General features: G+C 52.0%; 2 protein-coding genes across 6 annotated transcripts in view; one reads left to right on the top strand and one right to left on the bottom strand.

The window, feature by feature from the left end:
* The window catches only part of PNOC (prepronociceptin), a 29,814-nt gene extending 27,303 nt beyond the window's left edge, over nucleotides 1-2,511 (top strand). For all 3 annotated transcript variants that reach the window (XM_027549039.1, XM_027549038.1, XM_027549037.1), the window contains exon 4: nucleotides 2,077-2,511. In XM_027549039.1, the coding sequence (XP_027404840.1) occupies nucleotides 2,077-2,162 (86 nt within the window). In that variant the 3' untranslated portion in view covers nucleotides 2,163-2,511. The remainder of the gene's footprint in view (nucleotides 1-2,076) is intronic.
* A 2,258-nt stretch (nucleotides 2,512-4,769) lies between these two features.
* ZNF395 (zinc finger protein 395) overlaps nucleotides 4,770-15,780 on the bottom strand; it is a 48,768-nt gene continuing 37,757 nt past the window's right edge. For 2 of the 3 annotated variants that reach the window (XM_027549036.1, XM_027549035.1), the window contains exons 5-10: nucleotides 12,654-12,889; nucleotides 11,910-12,010; nucleotides 10,949-11,231; nucleotides 9,294-9,386; nucleotides 8,216-8,319; nucleotides 4,770-8,026 (exon numbers count right to left, since the gene is read on the bottom strand). In XM_027549036.1, coding sequence (XP_027404837.1) covers nucleotides 7,915-8,026; nucleotides 8,216-8,319; nucleotides 9,294-9,386; nucleotides 10,949-11,231; nucleotides 11,910-12,010; nucleotides 12,654-12,889 — 929 coding nt within the window. In that variant the 3' untranslated portion in view covers nucleotides 4,770-7,914. The remainder of the gene's footprint in view (nucleotides 8,027-8,215; nucleotides 8,320-9,293; nucleotides 9,387-10,948; nucleotides 11,232-11,909; nucleotides 12,011-12,653; nucleotides 12,890-15,780) is intronic. The other variant, XM_027549034.1, reaches the window with a different exon arrangement.

Here is a 15,780-nt window from a genome sequence, read left to right as displayed (position 1 = left end):
AAAACTATTTGAGCCCCTATTCAGGCAATTGGTTTTTCTAGTTTTCTATTAAGCCTCCAACTGAGAGGTACTGGAACATAACAGGTAACCAGCTTCTGCCTGTGGCTTTGCTCAAGATATAAAGTTCTTGATGGAAACGCTGGTGATATTAAGCAGCTCATCTGGGTATTATCGATCGCTCTCCTCCTGCGACCATCTTGCTGATTCTTTTTTCTACACATTCATGGCTGCTGAGTTCCCGTGTGGATGTGTATTTATGAGTCCCTTAAGCCTGTCTTTATTTGCCTGTACACACCCCAGCCAGCCCCACACATGCTTGAGATTTCTCCATGGCTCGGGGACTCCTATTGCCAGAGCTGTTCTGGACACCTGAGACACCCAACACCAGCCTATATTTAGAATGCTGGGCGGAACGGCGCCACCCAACACATGCGACGTGTGTGTGCGAGCTCAATCATGTCCCACTCTGTGACCTCATGGACTGCAGCCCCCCAGGCTCCTCTATCCATGGGATTCCCCAGGGAAGAATACTGGAGTGGGTTGCCACTTCCTCCTCCAGGGGATAGGACCCATGTCTCCTGTATTGGCAGGCAGGTTCCTTACCACTGAGCCACTGGGGAAGCAAACACTTGGGATAAAGAACCCTTATTCAGAAAGTGTAATGATGTCCTAGAAGGGAGGGACACTGGTATATATGGAATCGAGAAAAATGGTACAGAGGAACATATTTGCAGGGTGGGAATAGACACGGACTGTAGGGAATGGACTTGTGGACACAGCAGGGAGAGGCGAGAGGTGGCACGGATTGAGACAGCAGCATTGACTATACCCACTGCCATGTAAAACAGCCAGTGGGAAGCTGCTGTATGGCACAGGGAGCTCAGCTCAGCGCTCTGTGACGACCGAGAAGGGCGGGATGGGGCGAGATGGGAAGGAGAGAGGTTCAGGAGGGAGCAGATATCTGTATGCTTATAGCTGACTCACTTTGTTCTACGGCAAACACTAACAACATAATAAAGCAATGACACTCCAATAAAAAAATAACAAATGGAACAAAAAAAGGGACACTGGGGTGCAGGACCAGTCCTAGAGAGACCTGTGAAGAGTACGCGACTGATCCCGATACCTGCCGTCCGTTTTCCTGGCCCCATGCTCCCCTCCTGTCTTCCGCTGCCCCAGACTTTGACTTTCTAGATGGTGGAGAGTGAGCAGATTCATTCCTGGTGAGGAATCAGTGAAGTTAGCACTTGTAATAGAGCCACAAATGAGGGCTCTTTTTAGCCTGAAGAAATGAATTACTATACAGAGATTCCAAATACTGATACCAGGGATAAGAGAACTGTTTCTGGGCAGGAGGCTTCCCCTTTGTTCTCTTGGTTCTGACGCTAGATTAGGGCCAGGGAAACAGGTGTGTAGAGGGAGTCAGGGACCCCTTCTTGCTGCTTTTGGGGATAATTATGTGGATTATAAAGCTTTTTTAAAAAAACATAATTTACTTGGCCGCACTGTACAACATGTGGGATCCTAGTTTCCTGACCAGGCCCTGTACATTTAGGGCTTCCCTGGTAGCTCAGCTGGTAAAGAATTCACCTGCAAGGCAAGAGACCCCCGTTCGATTCCTGGGTTGGGAAGATCCACTGGAGATGGGATAAACTACCCACTCCAGTATTCTTGGGCTTCCCTGGTGGCTCAGACGGTAAAGAATCCACCTGCAATGCAGGAGACCCGGGTTCGATTCCTGAGCTGGGAAGATCCCCTGGAGAATCGCATGGCAACCCACTCCAGTATTCTTACTTGCCTGGAGAATCCCCAAGGACAGAGGTGCCTGGTGGGCTACAGTGCGTGGGGTTGCAAAGAGTTGGACATGACAGTGACCAAGCACAGCACAGCAGCCCTGCATTTAGAGCACGAAATCTTAACCTCTGGAACACCAGGGAAGTCCCAGATGATAGTTTTTCTTTGCCTCCTTTCTATTTCTCAGGCACTAGGGAAAATCGAATTGAAGGGACAGAAAAACTGTCAGATTTGCCGTTTTAATCTGCCATTAATTTGTCATTTTAATTTATGTCTCTCCAGGTGTCCGGGCGATCCCCAAAGCAGCATGTCTCCAGCCCCAAACCTGCCGGCTGGGCATCAGGACGCCTCCCTCCCCAAGGCACTGAGGCGAGCTTTGCCTCCAGGCTGCCACCCCAGGGTCCTGCCCCATCTGGTTGTCTTTCCCTCCCTGACTCCTCCTGGCCCCTCCCCATTCATGGCATGTTTCATGACAGCCCTGTTGCTACATCAGAGTGTATTTTTGTAATTCCTCCAGCTAACATTTAAACGGCCCCATCTCTCCTTCTCACTCACCTCTTCCCCCTTTGAGGTGGTGGGTTCAAGGAACAGGAAATCAAGCCTGGGGTTTTGACTCGTCACTGCCGTAACTTGTTTGTAAAAGAGCTGTTCTTTTTGACCGGTTGTTTTAAACAGATATTTCTCCATTAAACTTCTACTGAGCAAATGGTTAGTAAATGGGTTGGCTGCTTCTTTAACTGAGAGCACAGACTCCAGATATACAGTCAGAGCTGCCTCTCCTGAGAGCCAGAGGCCAAACGCAGGTGACTCTGTTTTATGTCAAGTGTGTCGAGCAGGAACACCCCGACCGTGCTGGGTCCCCAGGTCCAAAGCCCGCTGCTGTGTGATTGGACCCAGCAGGCGGGATGGTGGAGGGGCCAGGCTACTGTACCCCACCCTCAGTTTCTGACTCACTAGAAAGTTGCATCTTTAACAATTTCCAGGTGATGTAGCATTTGCTGGTTTGGGACCCTCTGGATGGGGTCGAAACTAACTCAAAACATGTTAAGATGGGTAATATCAATTCAGCCAAGAATTGGCTGGTCCACCCAAATGGAGTGACTGAGGTGGGTCAAACTTCTATACAGATATATAGGGGGCCGTGGGAAATCAATAGGGAGGGTAAGGTGCTCTGTTGGGGAACTCAGGGCGGGGCGGGGGCGCCTGGTGAGGTGAGGGGTTACTGGAACCCAGTGAGGACTGTAGCTCCCTCTAGTGGTCAGGAGGGAAACAGCCACTCACTGTGCAGGCTGGTACCATCGGCGAGATTGAACTCTCTCCTTTCCAACTCTAGCCTGGCGTCTCCTGTTGGTCAGACCCAACTGGGAGCCAGAAAGTTAGGGGTGCAGCCTAACTTTTGGATGCAGTCACAAAGGTGGACCTGGGAGGGTCCAGAGCTGCAAATGGACAACGTCCAGCCCAAAGGCAGTAAACCCCTTTAAAGGAGGGGTGCAGGAAGGCAGGGTGGGGGTGGCGGGCACCGGCGGGAAATCGCAGCGATTCTTAGTCTGTCTTAGACCAAGTGGGGCAAGGACAGGGGAAGGGGGAGAAAGGGGCCCTCTAATCTACACCAAGGGGAGGGAAAGGCTAAGGACAACCTCTCCCCCAGGCTGCTGATCTAGACTGACTTTGGCAGAAATCTAGTTCTTAGGTCTTCTTCTCTGAGCAGCTTCATACCTCCCTGCTGGGTGGTGTGTGTCCTAGAACCCCCTCCCAGGGCAAGACAGAGCTTTCTGTGCCAGCTCCCCTTCCACCCAGGCCAGCTCTGAACCAGCATCGTGGGCCATCAGAGGACACAAAACCCACGGGTTGATGGGGGTGGGGAGCAGGGTTAGCACGCGTTGCACAAGCAGAAGGTGGCTCCTTCTCTCCGTAGGCACTTGCCGGCTCCCCAGCAAATTTAGGTCCACAGCCGGGACCTTCTCCCCATCGTCAACAATGCAAGCAAGAGAGAAAATGGTTATTTTCCTAAATCAAGGAAGTCACTGATGTAAAAAGTAAAAAAACAGTGGTTGCTTTTATGAGGAAAGGAGGAATAGCACCTAGCTAGAGGGCTTCCCCGGTGGCTCAGATGGTAAAGAATCTGCCTGCAATGCGGGAGACCTGGGTTTGATTCCTGGGTTGGGAAGATCCCCTGAAGGAGGGCATCGGAACTCACTCTAGTATTCTTGCCTAGGGAATCCCCATGGACAGAGGAGCCTGGCGGGCAACAGTCCATAGGGTCAAACAGTCAGACACGACTAAGCACAACACAGAGGTACAATGGCAGTTTCTGGAATGCTGGCCACGATCTGTTTTTTGAAGGAATGGTGGATACTTAGGTGTTTGCACTGTAATAAACCATTAAACTGTAAAAATTAAAATTAGAGATTAGGAAGAAAAAAAAAAAAGAAACTGGTTATCTCCTAGATTACAATCCTAATGCTATTATTTTCCAGATGATGACTTTGGGCAAGTTTTCTAACCTCTGGGCCTCACTTTCCTCACCTGTAAAATGGGAGTGATGAAATGAAAATAAATTAATAAATTTTAAAAATATTTTAAAAATAAAATAAAAATGGGACTGACAACAGTAATTCCTTTGTGGGTTTATCCATGTAAGCGCTTGGCCAGGTCCCTGATAATGTTGCCTGCTGTTACTATAAGCAAAGGAGTGTGCACACTTCTCCCCCGGGGCTACTGCTTGCTTAACACCAAGGACAAAGATAATCTTATCCTTTGCAGGGTGAGAGGGCGGAGGGACAGGCACACATCAAATCAGACAATGTACCATTTTATTCCTTATAAAATATATTTCATATTGCTGTAAAAACATTATATTTCACATTTTTAAAAAAATTTTTAACAGTAAAAATAATACTTGGAAGACAGCTGGGGGAAAAGGCGCCAATAAAGACAAGTTCACAGATGGGATTTATCTCCCTCTCCTTTTTTTCTTTTTGCCCCTGGTAAAGTCAGAACCTGTGAGGACCAGAAAGTAACAGGACAGATTTCTTCCGAAAAGTCAGAGTTTCCACATCCAAATCCATTATGTCCTTCAAAGAATCTAGCCTCGGGCCAACTGCAACCTTGTGGATGTTGCTCAGAATGTGTTCTGAAATTACAGGATTGCTTTCACAGCCAGCTTCGAAGTCAGATTATTAAATCTAAGCCATTTTACTCACCCGTTGGTCCTTGTGTTCTGCACCTGTGACCTCACTTGACCACCAGGAAATGGCAAGTCACTCCAGTCTTCTTGCCCGGGAAATCCCACGAACAAGAAGAGCCTGTAGGGCTACCATGAGGTTGCAAAGAGTCAGACAGGACTCAGTGACTCCACCACTACACCACCACTATTCACTGGACTCTCTTCGCACTGAAGCGCAAGCATGGGTGCAGATTCAGTATCATTAAGGCTGCTCAAAGCAGGCACCACAGACTCCAAAGGTACTTCCAAAATATTGGGAATAAGCATAACATCCCCAGAGTAAAGAGTTTCCCAAGACACTTGCTTTGCCAATCCGTCCTGTTAGTTTCCAAAGCGCACCTGTCGCCTCTTACCTTCCATCAGGTTCTGCCTCCCAGGATGGGCCAGGAAGTAGGGAGAAATACAGAGATGAAGAAAACAGGCGTGATGGTGGGGTCAGTTCACAAACCACCCCCTGCCCTCTGAGAAGAGACGAATGGGACAACCCCAGGACAGACCACACGTCAAGAACCCGCACGACAGCCACAGACGGAGCAGTGGGAGGAGAGAGGCTGGAGGAGGCCACCACCACCGGGAAGGAGGCCGGAGCAAAGGCCGACAGGGAAAGCTGCATCAGAATGTTAAAAAAAACAAGAACCTCAGTTTTGAAATTGTTGCATCAATTTCTTCTCTCTTCCTTTTCTGCCCTGTGCAGCAGTGAGGCGACAAGCCTGCCTTACTTAGAGAAAATCTTGATATCCAGTTGTACCTACATGGTCCAAACTGAGGAGGAAATGAAAATAGTGTCTCCAAAGGGGAGACCCAGCAAAGGCTTTGAGTAAGGAGGAAAGGGGAGACGCTGCTGGGCAGAGCTCCCCCCACCCCCGTCTCAAAGGCCCCCTCCTCACACGGGTAGGACCTACAGGTGCACAGGGCGCGAAGCCGGGAGTCAGCTTTGGCAAGCTGGGAGCTTGAAGGAGCGGGAGGAAGAACCCAGCACCTCTTGCTGGCTTGATTTCCAGCTTTACCGAGGGACAGAATTCCACATACATTTTTTTTTTTTACTAAGTTATAAAAATATACCCCATCACCACCAAAGACACTCATGTGTAAGAGTGCCTTTCCCTTCTGTCACCAAACCCAGGTCACCATCACCCTTCACACCATCATACCCCCTATTCCCGTCTGCCAGTTTCCAACATGCGTGTCACAGATGGAAAGGCATCTATCGGGTTCCTGCAGCCAGGTGAGCCTGCCTGGACGGGAAGGACAGCCTTGCTCACAGCCAAAGGCTGGATGCCGCTGTGCAAGCCCCAGAGAGTTGGCCTCATGGTAGAGTTCCCTGAGCCCCTGACATTTGGGACGTGGGCCCTGAGGAGTCCCCCAGACCAGTCCCGCTCGGCAGAAAGGTGAGGCTTTGAGCCAAAAACATACCCTCCCCCAGCCCTGCTCGCCCAGGCACAGAACCCCCTGCCTCTACTCATCCCTCCTCAAAAAAAATGGATTTACGTATTCAGCTCTCAGGTCACGCAGTTCGGGGTCCCCTCCATTCCTGAGGTCTCCAGTGGATGCTAAATCAACCCCAGTTCCCGTCACATGACCTCCTCAGGCCCCCTAACCTCCCCAGAAAAGACGCCCAACAGGTGTCTGGAACCACGACACCACATCCAACTGACCCTCCCCATCACACTGACTGGACCCTGCAGAAGCCCCCTGAAGAGTCCTGTCCTGCCTGTCACCTTAGGAAGAAAACCAGACGGTCCCCAAAGGGCCAGGTGAGCCTGTGGAGCCACGGGACAGCTCTGTGCCCTCTCACCGTGGCAGGAGCTGCCACCTACCTTTCTCTCTGTTCTCTTCACCAGCCCGGCCCTATGGCCTTGGAGGAACACGGGAAAATCCCTGGTTCCCATGAGACGAAGAGGGATCTACCTCAGGGCAGGATCTCTCGGCCAAAGGGGGAATCTTTAATCAGAAAGAGGCTCCTGAATACACCGTAAGTGAAAACAAAGTGTTTCTGAGGGGGTGTCTTCCAGAGCTGGTGGGGAGGGGTGGGTGTGGGTTCACTCGGGGAACAGCGAAGAACTCTTGCAGAGTTTTATACCGTCTGGTCTCTTCTCAAGGAAAGAGTGGGCAAGGGAGTCTTGATCTGCCACACTGTACGACGTGAATTCTTTTTAGCCTTTTGGCTCAGCTTCCTGGGGACAGTCTTTTTACAAACCTACGCATCTGGGCTTGGAGAAGAGGCCACACCGTATCTGTTGGGCTGCAACCTGACCTGAGGGACCCCACATCGGAGCAGCTGGCACCAGAAAAAGAGCTTTCCTTGCATTCTGATGGAAGCTGCTGGGGGAGGACAATCTCTCCCTTCTCCTAGATCTGGGTGGAGAAAGGGGGCCGGCTGCACCTCAAAAAGCTCACACATCAGCCCCGTCTTCCCACCCCAGCCTCAGCAGGTCCTGTTCTCTGGGTCATCAGCCAGAAATCTTTTTTCTAAAAAAAAAAAAAAAAAAAAAAGTAAATCCATGTTGCTCAAAGTCCCTTCTGAAAGAGTGGAGAAAGCAAAGAATCCACCAGCTCAGCAGGAAACACAATGAGCTGTCCCTTCCTTCCATACGGTACACATTAATCCCCTAGGGAGATAGGCTGTGGGGAGGAGAGGAGGGGGAGTCATTTCTTTGGTCTCTGGTTTGCTGCAGAATACCCTTGGTCAGTTTTGGCTCTCTCTTATTTTAGGGGAAAAAAAAATAATTTTTTTGTTTCTATTTAAAAAAAAAAAACTAAAACATTTGTTTTGAGTATTCAACCTTAGCCAATAGAGCCCAAACTCCCCGTGTCCACTCTGTAGCTTTTAGGCTTCTGCTGTGGGCTTGGGACCCATCTGCCTGTGTCCCCAGGCCACCGGGAGGGGCCGTGGTTCAGTCCAGGAAGCGCTGGCAGGCCTTCTTCCAGCGGCAGGCGGTGCACCACTGGTCCCGGTGCTCAATGCCGTACACCTTGCGGCACTTCTTAGCTTCCCCGCGGGCTTTCCTACAAGAAGGGTCAATGAGGGGATGGTCACCCGCTGGCCAGCCAGCAAGCGGACCACCAGGGCCGGAAGACCGACTGCCTCCCTCGCATCTGAGACGTCCCCCACTGGCTCCCTGGGACCAATCCTAGGGACGAGGGGCGGGTGGGGACAGGAGCCCCCAAGGAGATCTCGGGAGAGGACAGGCTCACCTGGTGGTGCTCTGGGCCCGAGGTGGAGACGTGACGATCAGGTGAGACTTCATGGCAGGGGGCGGCTGCTGGGGCTCGCTGAAGCTTAGCGACCGGCTCCGGACCTGGGCACAAGGAGAGGGGCTGTGAGCACGAGGGCAGAAGTGCAAGGCAAAAGGACCATCCCGGGGGACAGCCAGCTACCCCCACCCCACCTTGTGCCAGGAGGCCTTCTCTAGAAGGAGATTTCAGGGAGAGGTGAGCAGGGATCAAGGAGGGAGTGGAGGTGGAGAGGCAGGAGCCAGCCTTGAAAGGCACACTGCAGCTAGGGGAAAGGGCTCCAAGCAGGAGAGCCACTTGGCCTGGCCCCCTCGTGGGCTGCCACCTGCAGATTTAGAAGAAGCTACCATACTGGGGCAGAAAGAGGGACAGCACAGCCTCAGCGGCACCTTTGGGTACGTGGGTTTTACAGTGTGCGGTGATGCCTTCCTGCAGGAGGCGTTTCAGACTGCAACACCCTAAGGGTCTCTCAGTCGTATCCAACTCTTCGCAACACCATGGACTGTAGCCCGCCAGGCTCTTCTGTCCACGGGGATTCAAAATAACTTACAATTTATTTCAGTTTGGGGGCAAGCAACCTAAGGCGCTGGTCTGCGGTGGCCCGGGGAGCTCTGATCCACCTGCACAGCCCCCCACGCGCCCCTCTCTCCTTTCTCACCCTCCCTCTGCCCCTCCAGCTTCCCCATGTCCTCTCCCTCCTCCTCTTGGCATCAAAACCTTACCAAGCACCCCCAGGGGCTCAGAACTAAACAGAGCGCTGATCCCACCTGGCCTCACGATCTTGGCAATAAACTTCATCTTGGTGCTCCTCGCCAGCACGCCCCTCCCACATTCTATTGGCACCTATGACTCTCGGTGGTGGCGGGGCGGGGGGGGAGGGGGGCGGTGGGCAAGGGTATGAAGACCTTCAAGAAGCTGGGGTGCAGGAGGCACTGAGCTCGGGGGAAAGGCCTCCAGCACGGGGTGTGTGTGGCTGAGCCCTCAGCTGGTTCCAGGGCCCCTGGAAGGGCTGAGGGGCCTGGAGCGCTGGCGCACTCACCGGGGACAGGGAGGAGGTGCTGGAGGGGGCAGCAGCCCAGCTGATGCTGGTGTAGATGTGCGGGGAGACCGGGATCTGGAAAGGCGGCAGAGCCTGTGGAGACAGAGTGCGTTGGCCAGGGCCCAGCTCAGGAAGCTCTCAGGGCCCTCTTCCCACTCCAGTGACCTCATGGTCTGCAGCAACAGCAACCTCACACTAAAAAGTCCTGGGACACCCCAAAATGCTCCTCCTGAGAGAAATAGCAGAGCACTGGCTCTCTGGAGTCGTCTTTGTCTCGGGCTCCAGGCTTTTTTTGGAGCTCCCCTCTTGGAGCTGGTTTAACGTGCCAGCCTCATGACTTAATCATCTCCACAGATTAACTTCTTGGCGGCATCACCTACGAAGAACATGCTCGGGGCAGCTCCCCCAGAAATTCAGCCTTGTGAGTTGGGGCACAGGCACTGTGCTAAGTGCCTGCCACCCCTGGGGCAACCACATGGAAGCAGCGACTCTCCAGGTCAAGGTTTGTTTCTAAAATCACCAACCGCCCTTTCCAGGTCTCATGTCACAGGGACAGCTGGCGGCCTGAAGGGCCACCTGAGTTGAAATAGCTGAGTGACCACTCATGACCACTCATTCTAATGAGAAGGAGAGCTGGCTTGCTCTCTAAAGGCTTTCCGACGGAAAGCACTGCTTCTTAATTACTAACTTGCAAATAAGCCTACAGTCGGAAAAAAACAAGCAGTAGGCATCAAAGGATTTTAAGAAAAACTTGCACATGGCAAACAGAGTCTTCGGCACCTACTACATGCAGTAAAAACCACCCTAAATGCCACCCGCTCCATGACTGCTTTCCCAACCCAACGGGCATAATACCTTGGTCTTTACAGCTATTGTTGCTTAGTCACTAACTTATGTCCGACTTGTGAACTGTACCCTGCCTCCTCTGTCCATGGGATTTCCCAGGTAAGAATACTGGAGCCAGTTGCCACCTCCTTCTCCAGAGGATCTTCCCAACCCAGGGATCGAACCCGAATCGCCTGCATTGGCAGGTGGATTCTTTACCACTGAGCCACCAGGGAAGCCTGGTCCTTCCTGTACCCACAACAATTGCTTGTGCCTCCAGTAAGATATTTTAACTACTTATTATAATTAATCGTAGTTACATATTCATTTCTCTCTCCAGCTAAACTGTACACTTCACAAGCTCAAGAATTATATATCTTATTCTAACTGCAAAGCTTATCCTGCAGCTTGACACACAGTATGTATTCAAAAAACTGAGGGCCAGATTATTTAATGTAGTACAGTTCTGAGAATTGGGGATTTGCTCTCGGAAACCCTACTACACTAGTCTATCCCCTCTTATAACCAACAATGGACCAATTCCCCTATCCAAATCTATCAACCTGGTTACTTAGGGATTCAGCCAGATTTCTTAACCACTGGATTCAGCCAGATTCAGTAACCACTCATTACAGTCATCAAGGTACAACTCTGGAATTCCTGTGTTTATTGAGTGTGAAGTCATTTTCCTTATAGAAGCAAGAGATAGGTAATTCAGCTGAGGACTCAGCCTCCAATCAGTGTGGTCAGTGGCCTGTGATCAGGCTGACCAGTGACAGGCACGGAATCCCTCATGGCCCCTAGGCTGAGGTCCCAGGGGGTCCCCATACCTGGTATGCATGGTCGGCCTGAATGTGCCAGAAGGAGCCAGGAGCTGACTTGCTGAGAGCACCAGAGGGCAGGTAAGACTCCAGGCCAGGGTGATCCGGGCCTGAGGACTGGGCTTTGGGAGGAGGCGGTGGGGGCAGGATGGTGAGGGGCGGGCTGGTCATGCTGGGGGTCGGAGCCGAGTCGGCGGTGGGGACGCCAGCCGCAGCAGCTTCCCCCTTCATCTGCACCTCTGTGTAGTAGAAATCCTCCTCCCGCTTGAACTGGTCGGAGTCCACCGTGTCCCTGCAGGGGAGGGAGATGCGGTGACAACCAGCGACAAGCTGCCCTGGTCCAAACACAGGGGACAGCGAGGCACGAGGGGGAGCGCCTGCTCAGGGCCACCAGCAGGTCACAGGAGAAGCCCAGAGGACAGGTGGGAGCCCAGGTCCCGACATGGGCTCCCAGGGATTGTTGCACCCTGGCACGTCAAGGGGAATTATTTTTCCTAGCACCGAAGGCTTCTCCTCTGGCCAGATCTGCTTCACACTTTGCCCTGGGTCCTCTCTGGACCCCACTCACTCGCGGTCACTCTCTCCAGCAGGGGAAGGACTATGAGTCGGTCCCCTTGGGCTTCTGCAGCCCCGGCTCCGGCTGTCAGTGCGAGGGGAGCCCCAGCTCCCCAAGGGGAAGCAACAGGCTCTAAGTAACTAACCACCCTCTATGTGCCCAGAACTGAACCATCTTCCTTCCGGGGTGAGAAGACATACCCATCAACAGCATCACCCACCACCGGAGGAGGGCCTCCTTCCCAGCAAAGATCCCAGCAAAGGGGCTGTTCCACGGGGCCCAGGATCAGGGATGGGTGGGGTCCTCAGCCAGCCAGTTTCTCAGAAGCATTTGGGGGCGTGGGTCTCGGGGAATCAGCGGGTGGAGGAGGGCTGAAGAACGCCCTAGACAGAGGAGCTCTGCGTGCATACCCACCCCAGGTGGAGGGCTTTCACGTGTCGTTTGATGCCCACGATGGAGCGCAGGACTTTGCCACAGCTGGGCCACAGGCACTTGTACATCACCTTCACCGAGTTCTGGAGGGAAAGGAACAGGGATGAGGAGGTCATGTCCCCCCGCTCAGCCTCACCCAGTGGGGCTCCAGTCACATCCAACAGGACCCAGCAGAAGGCTCAATCGAGACTTCGAGAAGGCTAAACGGGTTCCCAGAGACCAGAAAGACTGACAAACAGGGGCAGAGAGCTGGTCCTGGGGGCCGGCATCGGTCTGCAGCAGAGATGGGGGTGGGCTGGCGGGAGGGGGATGGAGGAGAGGAGATGGGCTGGGGGAGGGGAGATAGGCTAGGGGACAGGGGAAGACCTGACGGAGGTCTCTGCAGGGGAGCTGGGTTGGGCAGAGGTGCAAAGGCCAACGATGCGGCATTGGAGAGGAGGGGCGGGCTTCTGGGAATATCAAGAGGAAAGAGAAGCAGCAAAAGAGAGCTGAAATGATGGTCCAGGGCCTGGGACTCGGCTCCCAGGGGGAAATGCAGGGGGGCCGGGGTTCGATCCCTGGTTGGGGGGAACTAGATCCCACATGCCACAACCACGATCTGGTGCAGCCTAATTAATTAATTAATTTTTAAAAAAATGGATCACTGAAACAGGATGGGGCCCGAGAAGGCCCAGGAAACCAGGCCTGGCCCCTCTGTGGCTGAGCTTGAAAGCTCAAGCTACTCACCTTTCTTTTTCGGGGAGCTGGTTCATCCAACAGGAAAGCGTCTGGGTCGGTCTCAAATCCATTATCAGTCTGGGGAGAGCCGAAGGCGTCCCCCAGGTACTTGGGGCTGGCCTGGGGGTGGGGGGGCGAGGGGGTGGAGACGCCGCTGCTCCCACTCCAGTGCCCGCTGGTGGTGCTGCTGCCGCTGTCCGACACGTCGCCGCTCTCCTTCCACGGATCGCAGGCCGTGCGGGAGGCTGGAGGGGAGAAGACAGAGGATGCTTGGTGCCTGTCCCTTTGCTCATGCCAGATTCTGCACAGACAGCCCAGGTCGGGGGCAGGACACTCTAGTTTAGACTCTGGGTTCCTGGGCTTCCCTGGTGGCACAGTGGTAAAGAATCCACCTGCCAATGCAGGAGACACAGATTTGATGCCTGGTCTGGGCAGATCCCACAGGCCAAGGAAGAACTAAGCCTGTGTGCCTCAACTGCTGAGCCTGTGCTCTAGAGCCTAGGAGCTGTAATGACTGAAGCCCGAGCACCCTGGAGCCTGTGCTCTGCAACAGGAGAAGCTGGCTCACTGCAGCTAGAGCGTAGCCCCCAGCTGCCACAACTAGAGAAAAGCCTGAGCAGCAACCAAGACCCAGCATGGCCAAAAACAGGTACATAAATAAAAATTATTTTCTTAAAAAAGCTGGGTTTCTGAATCTAATGCCGGGTTCTGCTTGCCTGGCTCTGTATTCCAAGGGGGGAAAATAAAAAACTGACAAAGTACCCCTTCCCTAACAAACCCCTCCCCTTTCTGGGCTTCAGTAAAAATGAGGAATGGGTCCCTTCATTGCAGCACTGTCTGTGGGTGGCAGACTGCTCTGTTATCAGGGACCCTTCCTGCCACAGCTGTGCTGATCATCACTGACCGCCAGACACACTCTGTAGCTGTATTTTGTGTGCAGGTGTCGCCCAGTTTTCAAAAGTTCAATTTATACCTTTTCCTTCATATGCAAGACCTGCGGTCTGCCCTCCAAATCCCCAGTTTCCGCACTGAAAATATTTAGGAAAAAGAATTCCAGAAAGATCCCCACAGCAACACTTGAATTTGCCACACAGCAATGAAACATTTAAACAGCAACATTTAAAAGGCATTTACATTGTCTTTCCAACTACTTACAACGTTGTACACAGCATCTGCCTTGTGTTAAGTATTATAAGTAACCTAGAGATGATTGACAATATGCAGGAGAATGTGCATAGCTTAGATGCCAGTACAATGCTGTTTTACACAAGGGACTTGAGTATCCATGGATCTGGGTATCCGCACGGGTCCTAGAACCAATCCCCCATGAATACAGAGTGACAACCTGACATCAGGACCTGTTTTCACTGAAAGAAATCTAAGGAGGACTTTCACTTTATGAAAAAAGGTGACAATAGTTTTCAATGCTGGTTCTGCAGCGAGCTGTTAAAGAGGCAGGGTGCCCCAAACAGTGAGAGTGGCCCCACCAAGCCCCTTCCTAGGAACACACTCAGCATCTCAGCACCAGCCCCCAGAGCTTTGAACTGAACCTGCGAGTATCTGTGCTTTATCACAATGTACTTTGTGCATCCGTTAGCAAGAGGCGTCCTAAGGTAATGGTTTCTTTGCCTTATACCATTTCAGTTTTCGAAAGTTTTCACAGAAATGCCCTACTTTCAGATAGCAGGGGACACCTGTATTAATGGAAAGATAACCTAATCAAAATGTACCTCTCACTTTAAAGGCAGGGGGAGAACAGGGAGAGGGGAGAGGAAAAGCCTCTCCTGCCCCCACCCCGCCCCTACACACAGACAAACTGGCTGGGTACCACTTGGGAAGTTTTCCCGGGAGTTGAGTAGGATGCAGAGGCCAGGAGAAGGGCTTGTTAACCAGGCTTTCTTAAAAGATGCCTTTTGATAATTTAAACCCAGGTAAGTACATCAAAACCTGCGTGAGGAAAGAAACCATTCAGCCAGCTCTCATAGCTGTCGGGAGGTGAAGACTTTACCAGAGCTGGCTCCTGTTTTTATCCACAGGGAACACGTTTAGAGCAGGAAAGACAAGCTCCGAGAACAGTTCAGACTCATCACGAGATGACAGGAGGCCTGCTTGCCCGACAGGGCCTGAACTCGCTGCCCTGCTCCCAGCAACGCGTCTGAACAGGAAGACCACAGTCAGACCTGTGAAATTTTCAGTTTTTAAACTGCCTCCCTTTGGGGTGCTTTAAGCCCAACCCAGACTCTTCCGTGCCTAGGCCATAAACCTGTACTGACAGCTTATTGACCAGAGACCCATTAATACATCTTTTGTTACCCAAACATTATTGATCAGAGATGTTTCAGTATTCACTGACGTAACAAATCGGTGGTCACTGGCATTAGGTTCTGCAAAAATTCTTGGGTCAATAATGTGCTAATTTACACCATTTTGTTGTTGTTGTTCAGTCTCTAAGTTGTTTCTGACTTTTTTCGATCCCATGGACTACAGCCCACCAGGCTTCTATGTCTGTGGGATTTTCCAGGCACGAATACTGGAGTGTTGCCATTTCCTACTCTAGGAGATCTTCCTGACCCAGGTATTGAACCTGCATCCCCTGCATTGGCTAGCGGGCACTGGCAGGTGAATTCTTTATCAATGAGCCACTAGAGAAGCCCAATTTATACTAGAGGACAACCTGAAATTTTGATACACAGAAATAGCAAGAAAAGGGGAAAAACCTGTGACACATTCAGGTATGGTGGCCTTGTCCCCAAGCCCCAACTTCCACATGGGCAGTGGTCCACAAGGCCTCCTTACCCTGGATTCTGAGACCATCTACCACATCCCCTGAGGCCAGGATAAGCATCCCACTGCTTTCCTCTCCTCCTACTCCATATTCCAAACCACTTTCAGGCTAACCTAGAAACCCAGCATTCCATGTTTCCAATGCAGGCTCTCCTTATTTAAGTCTCAGATGTTAGGAGAAGCCTGCCCAAACAGTGTGGGCCAAATGAACTCTGCCGTCCCTAAGCATCACTGTCAAGTCTCAAAGGTATGACTTCCTGGAAATTGAGAGTTTATGACATCTACACATGAGGCTAAAAATAGCGTAGCCCTTCAGGAAAGAAATCAGGGGCCACCAATGATTCTCATAGGT

This window comes from Bos indicus x Bos taurus, chromosome 8 (genome assembly GCF_003369695.1).
Source record: "Bos indicus x Bos taurus breed Angus x Brahman F1 hybrid chromosome 8, Bos_hybrid_MaternalHap_v2.0, whole genome shotgun sequence".
Lineage (NCBI taxonomy): Eukaryota > Metazoa > Chordata > Mammalia > Artiodactyla > Bovidae > Bos > Bos indicus x Bos taurus.
The sequence above is the reverse complement of the archived record's forward strand: the minus strand, read 5'-3'. Positions and strand labels throughout refer to the sequence as shown.